Source organism: Lithobates pipiens, unplaced genomic scaffold (assembly GCF_037356315.1).
Source record: "Lithobates pipiens isolate NorthernLeopardFrog02 unplaced genomic scaffold, aLitPip1_a1.2 Scaffold_19, whole genome shotgun sequence".
NCBI lineage: Eukaryota > Metazoa > Chordata > Amphibia > Anura > Ranidae > Lithobates > Lithobates pipiens.
In genome coordinates, this window is record NW_027507764.1 from 244366291 (window position 1) to 244390756 (window position 24466).

The 24466-nt window shown below is 45.6% G+C and overlaps 1 protein-coding gene across 5 annotated transcripts in view; it reads right to left on the minus strand.

Annotated features, from left to right (window-relative positions):
* TRIO (trio Rho guanine nucleotide exchange factor) overlaps positions 1–24466 on the minus strand; it is a 751422-nt gene that overhangs the window by 564499 nt on the left and 162457 nt on the right. For all 5 annotated transcript variants that reach the window (XR_013277581.1, XM_077491869.1, XM_077491868.1 and 2 more), the window contains exon 12: positions 18240–18389. Coding sequence is in view for 4 of the 5 variants with exons in the window: in XM_077491869.1 (XP_077347995.1) it covers positions 18240–18389 (150 nt within the window). In the remaining variant the exon portion in view is untranslated. The remainder of the gene's footprint in view (positions 1–18239; positions 18390–24466) is intronic.

Here is a 24466-nt window from a genome sequence, read left to right on the forward strand (position 1 = left end):
CATACACTAGTTGATTAGCATAGGGTACAGCACTGCACAGATTAGGCACACTTTCAAAGGGTCTACCATTATGTTTTATTATGTTTTCTTTTTAGGTATGTCTTTTTTTTACACTTTATGGTTTACTGTGTTTTATTGTTTATTCCCACTTTAAGAAATAAGGAGAAAAAAAAATATCGGTCCAAGAACTATCCCTCTCACTTTGCTGTGTTTAGGGATACCTATTTACATAGACATGTGTGAGTATGTGTCTATGCATAAGGTTTTATACTTGATACAGCCCAACTTTAAGAAACTAAAAGTATCCCTTTCAATGCAACTTTGCCCACACTGCAGTAGTATACTCATTTAGGTCTAGAAGACACAGAACATAAATTTGACTAAGACCCCTTTCACACCACACCACCCATTGCGTCGGCAGTAAAACGCCGCTATTTAGCGGCGTTATACCGCTGGATTTGCGGCGCATTTCGGCCGCTAGCGGGGCGCTTTTACCCCAGCTAGCGGCCGAGAAAGGGTTAAAACCACCGGCAATACGCCGCAATAGCGGTGTTTTGCCGGCGGTATTACAGCGCTGCCCCATTGATTTCAATAGGGAGCAGCGGTGGAGGAGCGGTAAACACACCGCTCCTTCACAGCTCCAAAGAAGCTGCTGGCAGGACTTTTTTCTGACGTCCTGCCAGCGCACCGCTGTAGTGTGAAAGCCCTCGGGCTTTCACACTACACACAATGGTGCGGCTTTTTTAGGGCAGATTGCAGGCGCTATTTCTAACGCTATAGCGCCTGCAAAATGCCCTGGTGTGAAAAGGGTCTAACCTGTAGAGTTATAGGCTCGTACCTTCAGGTGACCAGACACTGGCAAGCTTTTGAGGTCACATCCGCCCTATAAGCCTACCTCACTGAGTTCTCCATTTTGTGGCAAGAAATGCAGAGCAACAAGGAGCGTTTAGTTTAGTAGGGGGGCTTTGTCCTGTGCTGTACCTTTTAAGGTCAGCCATACAGGGTTCAAATCCTGCTTAATGGGCCCAGATTCGAACCGTTAAAGATGAAGTAAACTCTCTCACTCTGATGCTTATATTCATTTAGGCCATTATAATAATTATCAGACTATAGCCACTGTAATCCAGCCCAAATCGCATATTACTTACTGTTTAAAGAAACTTTAAAAAAAAACTTGTTTCCAGGGGTTACCCAGCACATCGGAAGTATTGTTTTCTGAGTCCAAAGTGGAGTGCATTTCCGCCCTTACATTGAGCACTTTCTGTACTGTTAACCAAGCCTCCATCTCAATCGAACGTTTCTATGGCAACCCTGCTTCTCTGTTCATAGCTTACTTGTTTATTTCATAGTATTTACTTGTGCCGATGTCTAATGTTTGCCTTTGTCAGACTTATCAGCTTCAGCTGATAAGACTGCAGTAATGGCCAAGTTTAGACTTTGTGTGAGGTCACATGGTGTGTAGGAGGAAGCTCTGAGTGATTAGCAGAGTTCAGTGTTGTGCTGTAGGAAGTCCTGATAACAGATAAGCACATAGAGAGTGTGTCAAATCAGGGGAGATCTGGGCATGCTCAGTGACTTCATTCTACAGAACAACAAGGATTACAACAATACTAAGCAAGTAAGGAGCTACTGTATCTACAAGCAGTGTTCATTAGGGTTTTTTTTATGCTGATTTACATGGGACAAAGTTGTGGGGGAGGGTCAACTTGGGTCCAACCAGCCTGCCATATTCTTGAGATTATCGCTACTGGCTGCTAAAGCCGCTAGCAATAATCACAATCTTCTCCCAGCAGGGACAGCTTCCCCCACCCACCTTACATCAATCTGTTAAAATTTTGAAAAAGTATGAACAGAAAATTAGATTGCAGCCTTACAGAGTTGGGTGACAACAGATCTGGTGGCGTGGGCACATACAAGCACAGAAGTCATTTATTTTTCCATATCATCAAATTCCTTGTTAACCTTGCAATGGAGAATTTTGAAGAACAGTGCCCCATGTGAGGTCCCGTCAAAAGAACAAACAGGGAATCTGTTAATCTAAGCAGTAGCTTCAAGGTAAACTGGTGGCTGTGACTATGTCCAGGCAATGTAAAGAGACTTCCTTTGAATGCACTGGAACAGGGAACAATGATGGCAGAACAGACTTCAATAGGATGAACGTTAAAACCACTTTTGGAAAAAACAATGGTCTTGGGCGTAAAATAATTTTGTCATTGTGAAATATGAGGAAATGCTCTTTTTTGTCAAAAAAAAAAAAAAAAAAAGAGTGGATACTTTGAAATACGTCACCCCAGTGGCTTTCTCGACTTCCTGCTGATGCCACTCCTGGCACGGCGGCTCCTGCTTTCCATGCTGGTTGCTGCTGTCCTCGATTGGCACTTCCTCATTCATTTACAAGCCCCCCAGCTACAGGATTACCATCCATACTTTGGACGCGGCAGATGATAGGAGGATGACATGAGGCTCATAAGCTACCACACAGCCATTGATACACAGTCAGACCCCCTAGAATACTGCAGAAAGAGGGTCAGAAATGCCTCCAGTTCAGCAGCACACACAGACCATCGCTGAACTGGAGAGCATGTGAGATGAAAAGGAGCCCAGGGAGGAACCTGGAGCAGAGCGCGGCGAGGGGGAGCAGCCTGGAGCAAAGCGCGGCGAGGGAGAGCAGGGCAAGACGAGGGAGAGGAGCCTGGAGCAGAGCGAGACGAGGGAGAGGAGCCTGGAGCAGATCGAGACGAGGGAGAGGAGCCTGGAGCAGAGCGAGACGAGGGAGAGGAGCCTGGAGCAGAGCGAGACGAGGGAGAGGAGCCTGGAGCAGAGCGAGACGAGGGAGAGGAGCCTGGAGCAGAGCGAGACGAGGGAGAGGAGCCTGGAGCAGAGCGAGACGAGGGAGAGGAGCCTGGAGCAGAGCGAGACGAGGAAGAGGAGCCTGGAGCAGAGCGAGACGAGGAAGAGGAGCCTGGAGCAGAGCGAGACGAGGGAGAGGAGTCTGGAGCAGAGCGAGACGAGGGAGAGGAGTCTGGAGCAGAGCGAGACGAGGGAGAGGAGTCTGGAGCAGAGCGAGACGAGGGAGAGGAGCCTGGAGCAGAGCGAGACGAAAGGGAGGAGCCTGGAGCAGAGCGAGACGAAAGGGAGGAGCCTGGAGCAGAGCGAGACGAAAGGGAGGAGCCTGGAGCAGAGCGAGACGAGAGGGAGGAGCCTGGAGCAGATCGAGACGAGAGGGAGGAGCCTGGAGCCGAGCGAGACGAGAGGGAGGAGCCTGGAGCCGAGCAAGACGAGAGGGAGGAGCCTGGAGCCGAGCAAGACGAGAGGTAGGAGCCTGGAGCCGAGCAAGACGAGAGGTAGGAGCCTGGAGCCGAGCAAGACGAGAGGTAGGAGCCTGGAGCCGAGCAAGACGAGAGGTAGGAGCCTGGAGCCGAGAGGGAGGAGCCTGGAGCCGAGCAAGACGAGAGGGAGGAGCCTGGAGCCGAGCAAGACCAGGGGGAAGGGCCAAGGCCAGTGGAGGGCCCAGGAAGAGTGCGAGTGGCACAGGTACTACCACATGTAAAGATTTCACCATACCATCTCTGTTGAAGGTAGGGGAAGTAAACTGCTTCTAGCTTTATGGGGTCAGAATCTGTCTGTGAATATTGTACCAGTCCACCTGCCCTTGTGTCATGCCCACAGTCTGTCCATATCTTGCGCCGTGCCCACAGTCTCTGCCCATATCTTGAGCCATGCCCACAGTCTCTGGCCATCTCTTGCGCCATGCCCACAGTCTCTGGCCATCTCTTGCGCCATGCCCACAGTCTCTGGCCATCTCTTGCGCCATGCCCACAGTCTCTGGCCAACTCTTGCGCCATGCCCACAGTCTCTGGCCATCTCTTGCGCCATGCCCACAGTCTCTGGCCATCTCTTGCGCCATGCCCACAGTCTCTGGCCCTCTCTTGCGCCATGCCCACAGTCTCTGGCCATCTCTTGCGCCATGCCCACAGTCTCTGGCCATCTCTTGCGCCATGCCCACAGTCTCTGGCCATCTCTTGCGCCATGCCCACAGTCTCTGGCCATCTCTTGCGCCATGCCCACAGTCTCTGGCCATCTCTTGCGCCATGCCCAGTGTCTCTACCCATCTCTTGCGCCATACCCAGTGTCTCTGCCCATCTCTTGGGCCATACCCAAAGCTCTGTCCATCGCTTGTGCTATGCTTGCAGTCGCTGACCATCTCTTGAATCATGTGGGGTGGGGATTTGCATTGTGGAGTGGAGGGGGAAGCAGGAGGATGGTTGGTGGGGGGCACCAAAATGCACCTTAGCCCAAGTAGACAAAAATCCTTGCAACGGCCCTGGCTACAACTGTCGTATTCATTAAGACACTCCTGAACCAGAGACAAAGTCAGAAGCATCTTACCTGGGCTACTGAGAAAAAGGACTGAACTGCTGCTCAGTGGGCCAAACTCCGCTTTTCGGATGAAAGTAAAATTTTGCATTTCATTTAGAAAATCAAGGTCCCAGAGTCTGGAGAAAGAGTGGAGAGGCAGAGAATCCAAGTTGCACGAGGACGAGTGTGAAGTGCATTGCAATCAGTGATTTGAGGAGCCGTGTCATCTGCTGGTGTTGGTCCACTGTGTTTTATTAAGTCCAATGTCAGAGTGCAGCCCTCTACCAGGAAATTCTAGAGCATTTCATGGTTCCCTCTGCTAACCAGCTTTATGGAGATGCCGATTTCATTTTCCAGCAGGGCTTGGCACCTACCCACACTGCCAAAAGTACCAATACCTGGTTTAATGATCGTGTTATCACTGTGCTTGATTGGCCAGCAAACATGCCTGTCCTAAACCCCATAGAGAATCTGTGGGGTATTGTCAAGAGGAAGATGAGATATACCAGACCCAACAACGCAGATGAGCTGAAGGCCACTGTCAAAGCAACCTGAGCTTCCAGAACACCTCAGCAGTGCCATAGGCTGATCGCACACTAATGCAGTAATGCATGCAAAAGGAGCTCCAACCAAGTACCGAGTGCATAGGGGGCGTGGCTTAGCTAGGCCCTGGGAGAACTAAGCTCCATCCGTTACTCCTATTTCCAGCAGATCCTGCTCCCCCTAGAGACCCCCCACACTGTACTATCTGGATCCACAAGCTCTCGGCCGGGCGAAGGCCCGAACGGAACAGCGCTCTCTCGACCGGCGGCAGCCTCCAGGAAAGACCCCGGTTTCGGCCTAGTCTCTGGAGCCGGCGGCCATCTTGGTAAACTTGGGCCCTCTCGGATCTGTATAACGGCCTTTCCGAGGCTCCATTTTCCCAACACACTGCTCCAACGGTGGGCCTGTCTGTTTGCAGCCTTCCTGGGGACATCCCTGTGCACCGGCCTGCAAGCAATTCCTGGATCCAGTGGGTAAGTGGCGGCCATATTACTACACCCCAGCGGCCAACCCCAGCCTTCCAGCCTATCTTCTTATTGTTCAGGGCCCCACTCAACTAGCACAGCACCCTAACCTGCCTGTCAACTCACCCCATCTGAGGCTATAGAGGGTGTCCTGGGATGTGGCCAATGACTGGGATATGAGGGGTGCCTGATATCCATCCACGCTTGCACACATCCTTATTTGATCGAGCTCCGAGAGTCCCATCTGATTCATTAGATCCTCTAGACCCTGCAGTACATCAGGGGAATGGTAAAATACAGCCCTGTGATGGAGGAAGCGCCGGGATTCACGCCACCGCCTCCCCAGCAGCAAGATGGTGCCAGCCAGGCGCTCAGTCAGAAGCATGGACAACCATCCTCCTCCTCAGTGCAACGACCTCCAGGAAAGGGTAAGTCACAACAAACCCAGGTTTCCAGCCTGCTGACCCGCTCCTCTTCTCCCCGCCTGATGACACCAACACTGACTCCCCTCCAGCTCCACTACACGATGCAGAGCCCACCCTGGCACAGATCATGGAGGCTTTACAGCACAGCCATGTTTCTCTCACTACACAGATGGACTCTATTGAAACGGATCTCTCTTTCCTGAAACATGATGTTCATACCCTCCGTCAGAGTGACTAATGCAGAACAACGCATAGGGGAATTGGAAAATGAGACGCATCTCTTGCAGGGCTCTGTTGGGGAACTGAGTCAGGCCTAAACCTACACTGCTGACAAGCTCACGGATATGGAGGACCGCTTAAGGTGCAACAATTTGCGCTTCTTGAGTTTCCCAGAGGGTTCAGAGGGCAGAGACCCAGAGACCTTTATGGAGCGCTGGCTGACCACCATGTTTGGCGCCTCCACCTTCTCATGGTTGTTTGCCATTGAAAGGGCACATAGAGTTCCCCTATGCCCGCTGCCCTCTGGAGCCCCGCCATGTGCCATCATCATTAAATTACTACACTTCAGAGACAGGAAAGCTGTTCTCAGAGCTGCCCGAGAAAAAGGCAAAGTATCCTTTAACGGCAATGGAATCACTATCTTTCCCGACTTCTCAGCAGCCACTCAGAAACAAAGGGCTACCTTTCTGGCCATCAAACAGTAGCTAAGAGAGCTTCATCTACCCTATGGTATGCTTTATCCTGCAAGATTGAGGGTCATTCATCAGGCCAAGGCCTACTTCTTCATGGATTCTAAGGAGGGGTTGCATTGGGTGGATACCCTGCGACACCTGGATCAAAGGAATCAAAACAGGAGACCCCCCCCTCATTGAAGTTGCTTAGTTCAGAACACATTTGACTACCCTTGGATCTATGTGGATGGGGGGGGGAATGGGGCAGGTTCTCACATTTGTTATGGCCCTCTCACCCCCCTTTTTTGTTTCCCACTGGATGCTGGGGATCATCCTTAAGTTTATACCACGGGCCACGTGCATGTCAGCCATGCGGGACGACGGTTGATGATGACTTTATGCTCCTCAATCGTTTGCTCCTACTAACTCAGGAACTGTTTTCTCTAGAATTCGGGTTACTACATATTTTTGTTTTGTGCGGACGTGGATGGAACACCACGGTTACAGTCTTTTCTTTACATCTCAGGGTTTGTTGGATGTTGTGCCATGACCCCTTGCTTTTCAGTTTTAGTTTTGGGAACAAAGCTTTCATATGTTTGGGAGTCGGGAGGGTTAGGGTGGTTTTGAATGTTCTGGGACCGTTTATTTTATTTTTTTCTCTTTTGTTATCCTTCTATTCACTAATCCATGATTTGGCTACTGGTTTGGTTGGCCCTTCTGGCCTGCTACTGATCCATTTAAGGGGCACTATGCTTCCTCCCATGCATATGTTTGATTTATCCATGTTCCCATATACTTCTCGGAGCGCACTGGGCTATAAGATATGGGTATTCAAGTACCCCTAGAGTGGGGTCAAGTACCTTCCTAGGGCAGTTTCTGATCGTTCTCCCTTGATGGTGGATCTCGCTCTGGGCACCCGCTCCTCCTACAGGGTCTGGCGGCTGAGTCCATTGTGGCTGTCTGACCAGGCTGTTGTCGATCAAAGTACAGCTGAAATGAAGTCGTTGTATGGAGAATAGAAAGAGTGCCTCCATCCCGATTGTATGGGACGCCTTTAAGGCCACCACACGTGGCTCATTTGCGGCTTAGACATGGCAGGCCCGCAGGGCATCTCAGTCCAAATTGGTGGATGCTGAGGGAAATCTTAGGGATGTAGAAGCGGCATAATCTGCATCTCCTACTTCTGAGAGACACACTGTCTGGCGGCATAAAGCCAGAGAATTAGATTTGGTAGTCTTGGAGCGTACCCAAAAGAAGCAGTTTTATCAAAACCAACATCTCTTCGAGTTTGGCGACAAAAACAGTCGCTTGCTGGCCTAGACTGGACCATGAGCCATGCAGTATCCCAAGAATTAAGAACTCTGAGGATACAGTAGTGGAACAATGAGATAGTGGAAGCATTTGTCACATTCTACTTCTCACTGTATGCTACTAGAGACCACTACACCATTGTTGAATTAGACGATTACCTGTCTGATATTACACTACCAAAGCTTCAGGATCATCAGGCTTCATTTCTCAATGCTCCCCTAACAGCTGAGGAAATAGGGGAGGCAATACAGTCCTTTGCAAGGAATAAAACACCAGGACTAGATGGATTTCCCATAGAATGGTACATGAACTTCAGAGACTTATTAATCCCTCTCCTGCTCAAGGTATACAACTTTGCTCTGAGGATGGGACATTTACCGCCCTCTATGTCTGAGGCGCTGATTGTCCTCATTCCTAAACCCCATGAAGATCACCTACTGAGTCGTATAGGCCGATTTCACTCAACACAGATGTTAAGATTCTCGCCAAGGTACTCTTCCGGCGATTGAAGACAGTCATTACCACTATAATTGGAGCGGACCAGACTGGGTTCATCCCTGGGCGATCAACCTCCAACTTATGTTGACTCATCACCAATATGCAAGCTACCCATGAAAGAGTGGGTTCTCGGGCACTGATGTCCTTGGACGCCCACAAGGCCTTTGACTCTGTGGAATGGCCATACCTTCTAAGAAGTCTTAGCAAAGTTTGGTTTTGGTGACACTTTTATTAGGTGGGTACAATTGCTGTATCTGAGACCTACTGCCAGGTTGTGAGGAGTGAATGCCTCCGTGTCTGATTCCTTTCCGATAAAGGAGGCACCAGACAGGGGTGTCCCCTGTCGCCATTGTTGCTGGCGATAGAGCCTCTGGCTGCATTGATAAGGGCATTCTATCATAAGTGATAGAATGCCCATGCCACAAGCAATACATAGGGAGGACTACCAGACAATTACATGTTAGAATTCAAGAGCATATAACTAATATAAAGAATGGATTAAAAAAAACTGTGTGTTTCAAGACACTTTAGGGACTATAATAGAGATCCCACATGTATGACTTTTTATGCCATAGATAAAATCAAAAGGTCACTGGAGATGAGAAAAAAATAATAAAAATCTCACAAAATGAAAACAAATGGATTTTTTAATGGATACCCTTCAGCCAAGAAGAATGAATATTGATGTTAACCTAAATTGCTTTCTCACAAATTTTAAATTTTCAATTTCTAGCTTTCAATTTCAATGAGATATACAGTATACACTCTTTGCTCTAGGTTGGTAATGGAGCAGGGTAGTGGCTGTCGTGGAGGCTTCTTGATGTAGGTGCGGGAGTTTGTGCCTGGACATCTCCACATATATATATATATATATATATATATAAAATATATATATATATATAAAATATATATATATATATATATATAAAAAAAAAATATATATATATATATATATATATATATATATATATATATATATATATATATATATAAAATATATATATATATATATATATATAATATATATATATATATATATATATATATATATATATATATATATATATATATATATATAAAAAATATATATATATATATATATATATATATATATATATATATATATATATATATATATATATATATATATATATATACACATATATATTTTATATATACGTTTGTTATATTTATTATTTTTTATTCTAATTTCTAACAAAACTTTCTTGTATACATTTTTCCCTCTCCTAGTAAAATCTAGCCAATTGCACAACTCCTATTCACCCACCAAGGGTGATAGGCCCAATCACCTTATAAATAGTTGCCAGGGGTTACGGATTTCTTGGTCCAATTATATAAATTTTTAAGGAAACTATAATGTAGCCCTTTTTTTATATATTTTTATATATCTTTTTATATATTAAATACTATTTGTTTTTTATTGTTTAACATATATATTTAAATATACACCATATTGTCATCAATATTATCGGGTCATATGCAATCAGGAAGAGTGGTATATAAATGCGTTAACTCCACTTAAACTAGCGCTGTTCACCTTCGGCCGATAAATATAAAATATAATCTGAGAATACGATTTATTAGCATATCTGGCTTTTAGGGCTGGGATGGCGGCATGAAAGAAAAAAGGATTTCATCTACTGACAGTAGCTAGTATGGAGGGGCAAAAGAGTCTGGACTTTGGTCCTCAAAAACTGCAACAAAATGGATGCCGATATTATCGCGCAGGCGCAGTGGTGTCAACAAAGGAAGTGTAGCAGTGTGTACGTTCCAGTGGACGTCTGATGAAACACGTAAAAACGGCAGTGCGTCACTTCCGGTTTCTGATGATACAGCGTGTATGCTTGATTTCGCTTGTGTACATTCATGGAAATGTGAGTAGATTATCTGTATAATTTTGATTTTAAAACAGAACTATAATATGGGCATTCCCTTCTCATTTATGTGGTGACCAAATGAGATGCCAATATAAAATAGTGCCATTATACCGAAGCCCAGGAGCCTCCGAATTGCCACACAGTGGCACATACTGTGACCGCGAAACACCCCTGGAGGGTTAAGAGGTTTCCGGTGAGTGTATTGGCAATAGGAGCATGGATCACATCACCACGCGCCATTCATACAAGAAGGGATCCTTCCCAAAAAGCTGTTTTGCTCATGGGACTATTTTAGAGCACCAAGTCACTTTTGCTTGTTTATCATTTTGAGCACTAGTCACTTTCTGTATATGGTATATATACATAGAATAAAGCATTAGTTGCTTTTCTTTTTTCACGAATGCATGGAGTCATTTATTATATTAAAGCACCAGTCACTTTGTGTATATGAAAATAGAGTTGTATAGGTGATACATACTGTATGTATATATATATATATATATATATATATATATATATATATATATATATATATAGACACATACACCTGTATATCTCCTGTGCACGTATGTACATGGGATACTAATGGTAATAGTTTAATTATTCACGGCTGTAATCATATTTTTTTACATATTTTTATAAGGTTTGCGAAGTTTATCAGTTCTGTTTCTGGTACTTTTTGGATCACGTGGTTTATTCTGAGGTATTTAGGAATATAAACCACTTAATTAGCACAAAATTTTAACCCAAACACAGGAAATAATTTTAACATTTTGTATCACTATATTTATTTTATAACCAAAAATTCCAGAGGCTCTAACACAGGTTAATTCCACAAAAGTTTTTTTCTATTTTCTTTTTTTTAACAAAGAAATATTTGTTGTTGGCATCAGGCCTAAAGAGAAATATTTAGAAGATCATACGGATAATAGTTAAGCACAGGCTGAGCTTCAAACACAAAAACATTTCTAGGCCAAAGTGCACCACAGAGTGGGGTAGGAAAATTACACACATAGTCCCAGCACCATTGGCTTTGTCCAAGGGATTCTACCCAATTAATCTTGGGGTTTCTCCGTCATACAAGATTCGTATTTGCAGAGAATATGATATATTACTATCAGCCATAAGGAGCAGCGCCAAGACCTACTGTAATATTCCCCATTTCTTCTTCCAGATTCTATATAATATGACTCTGGAGGCCAGCTTCCTAGCTTTAACCAAAAGTAGCAACTACAGCCCATGATCTTTCAGAATGTGGGTCTCAATAGTGAAACCACTAAATTTAGAGTTTTTAAGGTAGGATGGAATAATGGACCTTGCAAGAGAAGGTCTAGCCATAGCGGTAGGGTCAGCGGGTCCCTATTGTCATCTTTATGATCTCGGCAAACCAAGATCTCCTGGGCCACAAGAATCACCTCCGTCCCTTCTTGCTTGATCCTGCAGGAAGACGCGGAAGCAGCAGAACGGAAAGGAATGCATAGATCAAAAAAAAACAAAAAAAACGAATCCCACGGGAAAACCAAGACATCCGTTCCGTATGCCATCGGATCCCTTGTCTTTGACCCCAAGTTGCCGATCTTGTTGTTGTACCTGGACGCAAACAGATCCACATCCGGAACTCCCCATTTTTGGCATATTGATAAGAAAATGTCAGGGTGAAGGGACCATTCTCCCAGGAACAATTGTGGGCGAGTCAAGTAGTCTCGCCTGCCAATTCCCTATCCCTGGAATAAAAATTGCTGATAGGCAAGGAATGTTGTTTTCCCAAGATAAACTATGATTCACCTCTCTCTGGGCCGCACGACTTCTCGTGCCCCCTTGGTGATGGATATAGGCCACAGCTGTGGCATTATCGGATTGAATCCTGGCAATTCTGTAATATGAGCATCCAGGCCTCCAGGGCCTGGAGTACTGCCCGAATCTCTAGAATATCGATGGGCAAGGTCATCTCTGACTTTTGGACAGACGCTTCTTCCAGGACTGCTCCCCAGCTCAGGAGGCTGGCATCTGTTACCACCTTCCAAGTTAACTGGTAGAAAGGATTTTCCTTTCTGAAGATTCTGGGAGATTCTGGGATATCAACCATTAATTGAAATTCTGACACACTTTGGGGGATAAACACTTAGGGAAGTCCAGCATGGACCTTCTTGACTTAAGTTGAGAGGATATTGTCTTGTAGCAGTCTTGAATGAAACTGCGCATAAGGAATGGCCTCAAAGAAGCCACCATCTTTCCAAACAATTTTATGCAAAGTCGAATAGAAGGATTCTTTGTCTTGATCAACTGAATCAGTTCCCGTATGGAACTGATCCTTTCCTGGGGCAAAAACATCATCTTGTGAGCTGTTTCTATGACCATTCCCCAGTACTGCCATTTTCTTGATGGTTTTAAGGAGTATTTATCTAGGTTGAGAAACCAACCTAGGAATTCCAGGTAGCTGCCTGTGGCGACCAAACTTTGTATTTAAGTGGGCTGCCTAAGTAGGCTAGTATTGCTACACCTTGAGCCCTTAAACTGGCTAAAGGAGGAGCCAGGACCTTTGTAAACACTCAAGGTGCTAGACCAAAGGCAGATCTACAAACTGGAAATTAAGATTTTCCACCTAGAAGCATAGAAATTTCTGGCGAGCAGGGAAAAACAGCACACGGAAAAAGCATCCTTGATGTCGATTGATGCCAGATGTTCTCCCCCTTGTAGGATGGAGACTACTGATCGGATTGACTCCAATGCGAAAAGAACAGATATTCCAAACCAGTTTAGATCTAAGATGGGCCTGACATCCCCGTACAGTTTTGGAACGGTGAAAAGGTTTGAATAAAACGAATCCTTGCTCTACCAAGGGGAACGCCGATATCACTTTGAGACAAGAAATGATCCAAAGCTAGAAAGCGAGACTTTTTTTCACTGGATCTCTGGGAACGTTTGATCTGGGAAAGCGAAGAGACAGGAACCTTTTGGAGCTCTAGTTTGTAAACTAGAGAACTGGGGAAGCAAACCATCTGTCTTGACATTGTTCCTGCCAGACCCTTGAAAACTGTAGAAGCCTTAGTACTTTGTTTTGTGGGTTACCTTCCCCAGATCCTATTTTGATCCTGGGACTGACCCTGAGGTCTACCTTTTGAAACCTGACGGTGGAGGCTGTCGTGATTGCCTGGAGGCAGATGCAGGCTGGCACTGGAGAAGACGCACATTTAAAAGAAAACATTCTTTTTACCGGAAAAAAGGGAACTTTTCCCATTAGAAATTTTTTGGATATACTTATCCAGATCGTCTCCAAATAACCGTTCCCCATAAAAAGGGAAACTGGCCATGAGCTTTCTGCATGGCGCTTCGGCTGACTCATTTTTCAACCATAGGCTTCTATGCACATGTACCAGCCCTAACACGAGCCGTGAGGCCTGGAGAATATAATCTTTCATAGTGTCAACTGTAAAACAGAACGCTTTTGATATGCCAGCAAAATCCTGGGCCTGCTGACCAAGAATAACTCTGAGTACCACTATAAACGAGTCCTTTAAGGACTGAGATACTCCAATCGCTGGCAGCAAAATATTTGTATTTTTTTTTTTAATCCAACTCTTGGAGTTAACTCCAACTTCTTATCCTTTGGACCCTTTAGCATATGAGCAATGTTTACTGGACAAGTCAGTTTTTTGTCTACAGAGGATATAGCAGCATTAATTGCTGAAATTCCCCATAAAACCCTTCCTCCATAGAATAATATATTGAAAACTTTTTAAGAGGAAGAAAATGTTTATATGGGTGCTGTCACTCAGAATACATAAGCTTTCTTAGACATGAATAAATAGGAAAAGCATGAACAGATTTAGTGAACCCAAAGTAGAAGTGGGCTCATTGACTGACTGCATTACTGGCAGTAAAAAATGTGAAGCGAACAATTTAGTGAGTGACTGTAAACAACCTTTCCTGCGAGCCTGATACTCTGCATCAGGTTTTCTGGAAGAGGAGCCTTTTCCTGGTCTTTGAGAGAAATTTGTCATCTCTCACTCCTTGTTCCTCAGTATGAGGGTCCTGAGCAATGGACTGGGAGCTGTTACGCTTGGTCCCACTCTGGGATGCGATTAAGCATCAGACTTTATCTTCAAGCTTAAAAAAGGCTGAAAACAAAAAAAAAAAACTCCTTAGTAAAATATACAGGGGCTGCAGTGTTAAGAACAGCTGCAACACCAGCCCCTACTGATGGCTCACTCTGACCAGCGATATTACTTTCAGGGGAGGATGCCATCTTTACTGAGATGGATCTAGGATTCCGTGTGAATATAGAAGTCTTTCTAGAGCCCCTTATTGAGGTGTTTCTCACCCCCCTTCTGACCATAGCCCAATGCACAAAGCAGAGGTACTACCAGAAGAAATGCATCCACTGCTTGAGCAATAGTACTGTCATTGCCATTGATGCTCAGCTCGATGCAGTAGTAAATGCGTCAAAGGAATGCCTGTGTCATCAGCCTATTATATGCTCTAGTGTCCCTCCTGCAGTATGTAACAAAATCGTGCCTTTAAAACAGACCTTCCCCCACTGGACCTTGGAGGATGCAAACGCCATGCTAAGCCCCAATCAATTTCCCCCTCGGATCCCCGGGGGGGGGGGGAATGAAGGAATGGCTTGGGGGGGGGGGGGGGGGTCTGGAAGCTGGCAAGCGGTGTGCCGTTCGTGCCGCTTTTATTTTTTTCTTTGGTGCCCTTTCCCCGAGAAGAGGGGAAAAAAAGCCAGGGGGGCTAGGAGTCTGATGAGGAGAGGGCCCCCCCCCCACAGACTTACCAGAGGTCTTTCTGCTAACTGAAGGAAGAGAAACTTGCTGCTTTCTGGACACAAACGTGAGCTCTCTGAGAAGCATGAGACGTAAGTGCTCAATACAGCCCCCAGTGGTGACACATAGGCATGACAACACTTAATAATTTAAAGGAGACATTCATAAGATAATTTAAAAAATTCTTAGAAAGCTCCACTTACTTTTCCAGCTGCAGGGTTTTCTTTGGTAAACCAAAAGACCCAATCTTCACCCTTCATGGTGGGTTCCATTAAACCTTCAGAATCTGGGGATCTTTGAGGAAACCCACAATCGTGGACCTGTAATAGCACCTCCGCCAGTAAAACGATGGCCTTAATACCAAAAGTACTGGATCCCGGGGTCCAGTTCTCTAAAGAGAAGTGTTACAGACAAAACCTTGTTTCTTCGGTTACGAGGCCCGGGTACCATTCAATTTGGCCAAAAATACATTTTAAACACTTTGAATGGATGCAGTCAGCATGGCTAGCCCCAGCAACGATTGCTCCAGAGTAGCTCAGCACAGCTTCACTCGTGACCAACACACTGGCGAAAAAAACTGTGGTACTCCTATCACAGGGAGGGGTTATATAGGGAGTGCACTTTTAATTTAGGGCGTTACCGTGTCCATCACCTGAAGGTGGCCTATAACCCACATAACTACTATGGCTCTGCGTCCCGTGATGTACAATAAAGTTATGTGGTTTTTTTTTAGCCCTTTTATTACCATAACATACAGCCACATATCCTTAGCAGTCAAAGGGTTAATTAAATGAAAAGCAAAGAACAAAAGTAACAGTAGGTATCATTTTAACTGTGGTTTTTCGCTTCTTTTCCGATTACTTCTATGATACTAGCTGTTATCTCAGTTTACAAAAATGAATAAGCTTTATTTTGCCTGCTCTGTAAGTAATAGTATTTCAATGATACTAGAGCACCGTTAGGTTGGGCATACATGTATTGAATTTCTTTCTTTTCTGGTGAACTACCAAAAAGACCGTCAACTTAGCCAAGCAGCATATTTATTTCTTGTATTCCTTCACTCTTTATTGCACTGGTAACTAAAGAAAAAGCAAGAACTTCAGGCGGAACAACATTTTTCAATAAGAATGTATCTATAGCTGCTTAGATACAGGTCTTTTGTTCTATGGAGACCCGAGCACTGTTCAAGTTTAATTACTGAGGAGCCATCTATACAAGAAACCAGATTTTCTTAGGATGAAGGCTGGGTTCACACCTATGCAAATTGGATGCGAGTTTCTCTGCAACCAATTCGTATGACAGGAGATTGTGACCGGCTCTCTATGGAGCCGTTTCACATATCTCCATTGCCGCTCTGAAGCGGTTTTCAGAGTTCTGTGTGTCTTTGGCTCAGTTTCAGGGCTGAATTCATGCACAAATTTGACCCTGAAACATAGAACAGGGACGCACCGGACCCCTGCTGCGAGCTGAATTCGTCGGAGGTGTGAACCCAGCCAAAAAGGACAATTTAAAAACAAATAAAAGGGGTAAATTGAGCTTTATAAAATAAAACTGATATATCATTGCAGCAAAAGTAATTTAATGATTATGTAGAACATCATCTATTTTAACCTTCAGCCATCTATGTATTTCTAAAACTAGCAAAAATAAATCGCATATACATCCTTGTAATCATGGCTACAATTGAGGCATTATTGTTCACAAATGTCCACAAAACTCCCAGAAAAGTCCCAAAAAAGTACTTCCTGTAACTGGCAGCTGTTCATGTTATTTTAGCAGTTTGATTCTCACCACACTCATTAAGTATGGACTGCAATGAATGTGTCAGCTAATAGCAGATGTATATTCCCAATGTATACCATACTGGCATAGTCCTTGCGGTTAGGGTGCTGGAAATTGTCTGGCCTTACATGCAACATGGGCCACACACATAAGCAGTGCACTTTTGTTCTTATTGTAAACCCATTTTTTAATGAACATATCAATATTCATCAGATGAAATGTTGCACTATGGTGTTTGCAGTAGAATTCAAGGTGTGTCGTGACATTTTACCAGGGAAACGCAACAGGCTCAGCAATTCAGCAACTACGTTTGCTACAATCTTTTGCAATGTACAGAGGAAATCATGTTAGCACTAATGCAATCTGTTGTGCATTTACCATTGTAGTGCAATGCACAACAATGGAAATCACAATATTACCTGTGCCAGCTCATATCAACAGAACATGGTGCAGTGCGATTTTTGGAACGATGCATGCGCTTTGTTTGGTGCTACATGGTAGGGTTGGCTTACTAAAACTACAGTGTGCAAAAATCTGGTGCAGCTCTGCAAAGATACCAATCAGATTCCAGCTTCTTTGTCAAAGCGTAATTCAACAAGCTGAAGTTAGAAGCTGATTGGCTACCATACGCAGCTGCACCAGATTTTCCTTCTCCAGTTTTAGAAATTCAACACCAGTGTGTTTTAGACCGAGTTCACACTGGTACGGCAAACGCAAAATGTGTGAAAATCAATATTTCCCTATGGGAGCAGTCTTAACTGGTCTGACACAAGTCATTCCAACTTTGAATATGCTCCCTGCGCTACTTTGGTCCGACTTTGATCCTACTTCAGCCCACTGATTATCAGTGAAGTCGGATCGCCATCTTGACTGATCCGACTTTGGCATGAGACTTGTGCATGAAGACAGCAGAGAAGACCCAGCAAAAGAGCGAGAAGGTAGCGGAGAAGACCCAGGCAGAAGACAGTGGACAGAGGAAGAAGAACTGGCGAGAGAGCAGAGAAGAGAGGGGGCAAAGAAGCAGAGAGGGCTAGAAGACATCAGTGGAGAAGACCCAAAGAGGAGAGAAGCCGTTGGAAGAGACGCTGGAGCTGCCTTAATAAATTACTTTGAAACTCTGTGTGCTGTGTTTTATTTATTCATGTTGAGGGCATGCGGCCTGGTAAAGTTGGGGGGGGGGGGCTCGCTTGTTCCCACCCCCTTTCTTGACTTGCCGGACTGTGTGCTCAGATAAGGGTCTGGTATGGATTTGCGGGGGGTGGGGGACAAAGAAACGGTGTGGGGGGGGGGGGGGGTTCCCCTTAAAATACATAGCAGACCGAAGGGCCTGGGGGGGTGTGCTCCTTGAGGGGAAACTTAGAAAAATCTTTTTAAAATGCACTGTTTTACTGACATCTTTTATCGACAAATTGCTTTTTAAAATTTCACAAACTGCAGGATAGTACTTCAGTATAGAAAACCGAAGTACTCCCAGGGAGACATTTTCAACTATGTTAACAATGAAACCAACAGACTGTACCTTTAGGAAGGCCTCTTTTTGTTCAAGGTGTTTGCTAATCATAGGAGTCACATGGTCAGTTTCAGAATTTGGCCCAAGTTTGTCAGCACCGCCACACCAATCTTCTTCTCTCTTGTATTCTTGCTCGAGGCTTTCTAGAACACTACATACCTTAAATTAGAAAACAAATTATATCAGACACGAATAACAATGTATGGTTACCAGTCAAAACTATGCCAACATCTCTTAAGCACAAAGGTGGAACTTGACGTTCCCAGGAGAAGCATGCATAACAACTGCACTTGTGCAATGCAATTCTATTTTGATATATGTTCACGGATTACCAGATAAAAATAAAGGAAAAATGACCGACACAATAAAATAAGCCACCATATCTAAGGAGTAATAGGCTGCCAGTATTACATTTTTGAGTTTAGATGCACTTTAACCATTTTCTTTTCATTTGAGTGCTGCTGACCATGCCCAGCCTCTTTTAGCTACTTCCAAGCATGTGCTCCAGTGATGGCTGACCATCAGTGCGCAGAACTAGCATCCAAGTGACAATAGTGGACATCTTTGTTGATACAACTACTTGTTTAGTACAGAAGCACATGCGACAGGGTGGCAAAACAGAAGCATAAGCAGGAGACAGTTGTCATCCATAACACTAAGTGATTTAATGGATAAGTTCACCTTTGGGAACATGTTACATGTGCCACCCATTTTTAGGGTGGAACATGTAACATGTTCCCGATACTGTAGCAGCTCCATGCATTCCCTGTGACAGCAGGCCACGAATCTTCTCCCCGTACTTACTGTCACTATTTGAAAAAAGCATGGCTGTGCGGAGCTCCACCCACATGGTCGTATCATTCACAGAGTTCTGTGAGTGAATGAACTATAAGTACCAACAGCCTTTGCAGCGGTTGGCTTGTACTCATCAATGAACTACCAGGACACTGTTGAGCACTCTAGTAATTCATGGATTCTTCCTGTCTTTGTGAAACTGCCTGCCTGTACGATGTATGGACAGACAGCTTACACTGACAGTCTGTAGGAGTCTTGCAGGGTACCAGCAATCTGCTTCCAGGCTTCTACAAAAATAATAATAATTTCACTTTTTATTTTACCTTAAAAAGGACAAGTCCAGCCTGAGCTTTTCAGGCTGGGCTTCTCCTAAGGGTCATAGGAGTACAATTTGTTTTGCACTCCTGTGACCTGTTTTCAGCGGAGAGCGGTCTGATGTCCGCTATCCACTGATGGAACCAGGATTAGTCAAGACAGCGCGTCATCCAGACTTAGGAAGTCTGGATACACTAGCTAACTTGACTGCGAGACGCTGAGACGGCTGATCCTTGCCCCTCCACAGCTCAGTGCTCCAATGAGCGTGGAGGAGCAGAGCAGGAGAGATGCTCACTGACAGTCAGCATTTCTCCTCTCGGGGAGCCGAGTGAAGAGGCAGTGGGGGACAGATGCAGCATCAGTGTGATGCTGCATTCACTTAGGTAAGTATGATTATGCAAAAAATAAAAACAATTGTTCTCTTTTAACTTATCCTTTAATTATTTTCAATTGGACCTATTTCTATTAGAATGTAATTAAATTGCCACGACAAATTATGCTGACCCAATACTGTAACAGTCTCCCTATATAAGGAGATATTATGATTCTGTCAATTTCCTGAAAAATACATGACTAGCATTAGCAACTCTAAACTATTTTCCATTATATGCACTAGGTAATGGCATGCTTGGTTGGGTTATAAAAGGTCTCCTAAAAAAAATCAGCTGGTTTCTCATGAACCAATCCAAATCGATCATATATATCAACTTACCACTCCTTGGATGTAGTGGCTGTATTCGTTTTCTTTTTCAGGCTATTTCTTTATTCTCACCTGGTAATCTTAACAAATAACACAATTTCTGTTTTTTGTAGGTACGCTCATTTACAATAAAAGAAAAAAGTTTGCTTTGCTGTCTTTAAAGCTCATAGCAAATGACAAGGAAGCTAAAAACAGGTATTTTCTATCTTTGCCTGAAAAAAAATGGGATTTTTGTACTCATCGTAAAATCCTTTTCTCTGAAGTTCATTGACGGACACAGCTCCAGTAATCTTGACCGTAGGGTTATTACGCTACCTTCAGGAGAGGACTAGGCAGAACATGTAATACATGTGAAAAACAACAGAACTTTACAGTTCAGCCCAGAGGGCGGTCCCTCTGGCAATAACCCCTCAGCATGCTTCCTGCAGCTCAGTACGTCAACAAGCAGTATAACGTAAACCAATAGGTAAGAAGGGTGCTGTGTCCGTCAATGAACTTCAAAGAAAAAGATTTTATGGTGATTACAAAAATCCTATTTTCTCTTTCATTCATTGATTGACACAGCTCCAGTAATCTTGACCGTAGGGACATCCCCAAGCAGTGTCAGGGGTGGGAACAGCAACATAAATTCACCCACAACCAGCGGTGCTCTCTAACAGGGGAGTCACTATCTGAACTAATCGCATCAGAACTTGCGGTCAACAAATGCACCAAAGCGCATTAATATTCAAAAAGGTAACTTTTTCTTAACAGAGGAGTGTAAAATTGCAACATTGCATGGCCGTCTGCATAACTTTGCGGCCAAAGCAGGCATCAGAAGATGTGCTTACATCCACTTTGTAGAAGAGAGGTGTGAACAGAGGACCAAGCCGCCGCCTTACACACTTAAGCGACTGATGCTTGATGTTGGAAAGCCCAAGAGGTCCCAATTGCCCTGGTGGAATGGGCCGTGACAGGAAAGGGGGGCATCTGTCCCTTCAAGCATATGCCTGGACCACAATCTGTCTGATCCACCTGGAAATGGTGGCAGACGAGACTGCCATCCCTTTTTTTCGGACCAGCTACCGAAACAAAGAGCCTGACTTCCGGAAGGGAGCCATGGCAGATATACCCGTAGAGCCCGGACCACATCCAGGGAATGGAGGGTCACCTCCTTAGGATGTGTCTGTTTAGGACACAGAGATGGTAACACAATGTCTTCATTGATGTAAAAAGCCGAAACCACCTTCGGTAGAAAAGAAGGTTGCGGACACAACACCACCTTATCCTTGTGGATAACAAGATAGGGCGACTTGCAAGACAAGGCCGCCTGTTCCAAAAACCCTCCTGGCCAATGTAATGGCCACAAGGAAGACCACTTTCTGAGAAAGAGTCAACAAGGGAATTTCCCTGATGTTGTCAAATGGCGGTGTCTGAAGCACAGATAGCACCAGGTTCAGATTCCACAGGGGAAAGGGTGGACACACAGGAGGGACTACATGCCAGACCCCTTGTACAAAAGATGCTCACTAGAGTGAGATGCCAGGGGTTGTTGGAAAAAGACAGCCAAGGCTGATATCTGTCCCTTAATGGTGCTTACAAGCCAGTTTCTAGTCTACTCCTCGCTGTAGGAACAGCAGGACCCTGGATAGGACAGAATAGGTGCGCGGATGCCACCCCATCTCCTCACACGTGGAGATATAAGCCTTCCACGTACGATGGTATATCTTCCGAGAAGAAGATTTTCATGCCCTCAACATAGTTGAAATCACTGAGTCAGACAGGCTCCTTAGCGTTCCTTAGCGTCTGGCTCTCAACAGCGATAGTAAAGCAGGATGGAGAATCGGACCTTGGGACAGAAGGTCTTCTCACATCGGTAGCCGTCAGGGAGCGTCCGCAACTAGGTGTACTAGGTCGGCGTACCAGGGATGCTGAGGCCAATCTGGGGCAATCAGTATCGCTGTTTTTCCCTCGGCCCCCACTCTGCGGAGCAGACGTAGTAACAGTTTTAGCGGAGGAAAGGCATAGATCAGTCGGTACTGAGCCCATGGAGCCACCAGCATGTCTGACACGTCCGCCCAAGGATCTCTTGTCCTCGATATGAACCTCGGCACCTTCCGATTGAGCCAAGAGGCCAGGAGATCCATGTCTGGTGTGCCCCACCGCAGACACAGAAGCTTTAACACCTCTGGATGCAACAAACATTCTCCTGAGTCCAGCAACTGGTGACTTAGAGATAGTCCACCTGACAGTTTTCTACTCCTGGGATGTAAATGGCCGACAGGGCTGGTACATGTCGCTCTGCCCACCGAAGGATGTGAGCGACCTCCCATGCTGCAGCCAAACTTCTTGTTCCTCCTTGATGGTTGACATATGCCACCGCCGTGGCGTTGTCTGACTGGATCCTGTTCAAACGCCCTCTTAGTCTCATCGACCATGTGGAGAGGCACAGCCTGATCGCTCGGAGCTCGAGCGCATTGATCGGCAACTTGGATTCCTCCCCCGATCAGAGGCCCTGGGTCGACTGTACTCGCAGTACTCCACCTCAGCCGGTCAGGCTGGCGTCCGCTGTGATCACTGTCCAATGCAGAGGTAGGAACGACTTCCCGCACCGAAGTGCCGGGGATCTCAGCCACCAGAGCAGGGAGACCCTGACTGACTGGCTAAACCGAATCTGCTGATCCAGGGAAAACTGAGATTTGTCCCATTTTGTCAATATCTCCTCCTGCAAGACTCTGGTATGGAACTGGACGTACGGTACCGCCTCGAAGGAGGCCACCATGAGACCCAGGACTCGCATGCAGAAGCGCAGCGATGACTACCTGCGGTTCATCAACAGTTTCACCGTGGCTCAGAGTCTGCAGTTTGTCTGAAGGGAGAAACACTCTCGCTTTCATGGAGTCCAGCAGTAAGCCTTGGTACTCCAGGTGCTGAGTCGGCACAAGCACCGACTTCTTTATGTTCAACAGCCACCCAAATTCCTTCAGGGTTTGCGTGGCGATCGCCACATCCTCTTTTAAATTCTGAGGCAGAAGCTGCTCTCAGGAGGATATCTAAGTAATCCACGATTGCGATCCCGCATTGTCACGACAACGTCAAAATTGGAGCCAATAACTTGGAAAAGACTTGGGGTGCTGAAGCCAAGCCAAAGGGGAGAGCCACAAACTGGTAGGGGGCTTCCCATACTTCAAATTGCAGAAACCTCTGATTCCTGAGGCATATGGGTATGTGCAAGTACACGTTCTGGATGTCCAAGGAGGCCAGGGAGTCCACGTGATGGAGTGCAGACAACTGAGCGAACCGATTCCATTCTGAACCTCTGTACTTTTACAAAGCAATTGAGGGCTTTCAGGTCCAAGATTGGACGTATCCCTTCCTTTTTGGGCTACTACAAACAGATTGGAGTACAACTCCTGAAACCTTTCCGTTACAGGCACCATCACCCCGCGGCTTAGCAGGTCCCTTACTGCCCCCAAAAAGTCCTCCCGGCGAGCCGGGAGTAAGGGTATATTGGAGGGGAAGAATCTGTTTGGTGGCCAAGAGGGAAACCATCTTGTAGCCAGGGGAAATCAGTTCGCAGACCCATTGGTCGGACAACCGAGAGGCCCACCGGGCTGCAAACTCCCGAAGGTGACCCCCCCACCCGAGTGACGGGCGGGAGCAAACCTTAACACGGAAGCATTTTTGCTCGCTGGCTTGTTAGGCTTGAGAGTCCAGGGACGCTTCTGTCCCTCAGTAGTCACCCTGTCGGACTGGGAACCTGTAGCCGAAGTCCCAGGTGGATGAAAAAGTCTTTTGAGCAGAAAACGAGGGCCCTTGTCTGCGGTGTGGCTCCTTACTCTTCCTGGCCTGTGGGAGCAAGGTGCTCTTGCCACCTGTGACATTCTTAATAATGTCATCCAACAAGGCTCCAAATAGCTACTCACCAACGAAGGGTAGTTCCGTCAAGGCTTTTTTAGATGCCTGCCGCAGACCAGCATTTTAGCCAAATCAGGTGCCTCAGCACCACTGTTGAAACTGAAGCCCTGGATAGCAGAGGATATATATCCAGAGCCGCGTCACAAACATACTTAAAGCCTTGCACTAACTGGTCTGCTAGTTCCACGCAGACGGGTGTAGCCTGCTGCTCCTCCCATTCGCCGTGCAAAAGTTTTTCCCATTCATTAAGTGTCTGCGACACAAGTGCTGTGGCCAGTACTGGTCTTATTGCTGACCCCACAACCATAAACAAGGAACGGGCCACTCTGCCTTTCTGCCCTTGGGGTCCTTAAACACAGGCGTCCCCTTGTATATGAACTTATTGAAATAAGTCAGATACGGAAACACCTTAGGTGTACGGGCTGGCTTATGTGACCCAAAAGGGACCGCTACTTCAGCAGAGGATCCTGCTGTATCCTGAATTTTCAGGGTATCAAACACAGCTGTGATAAGTGCTCAAATTAGCGCT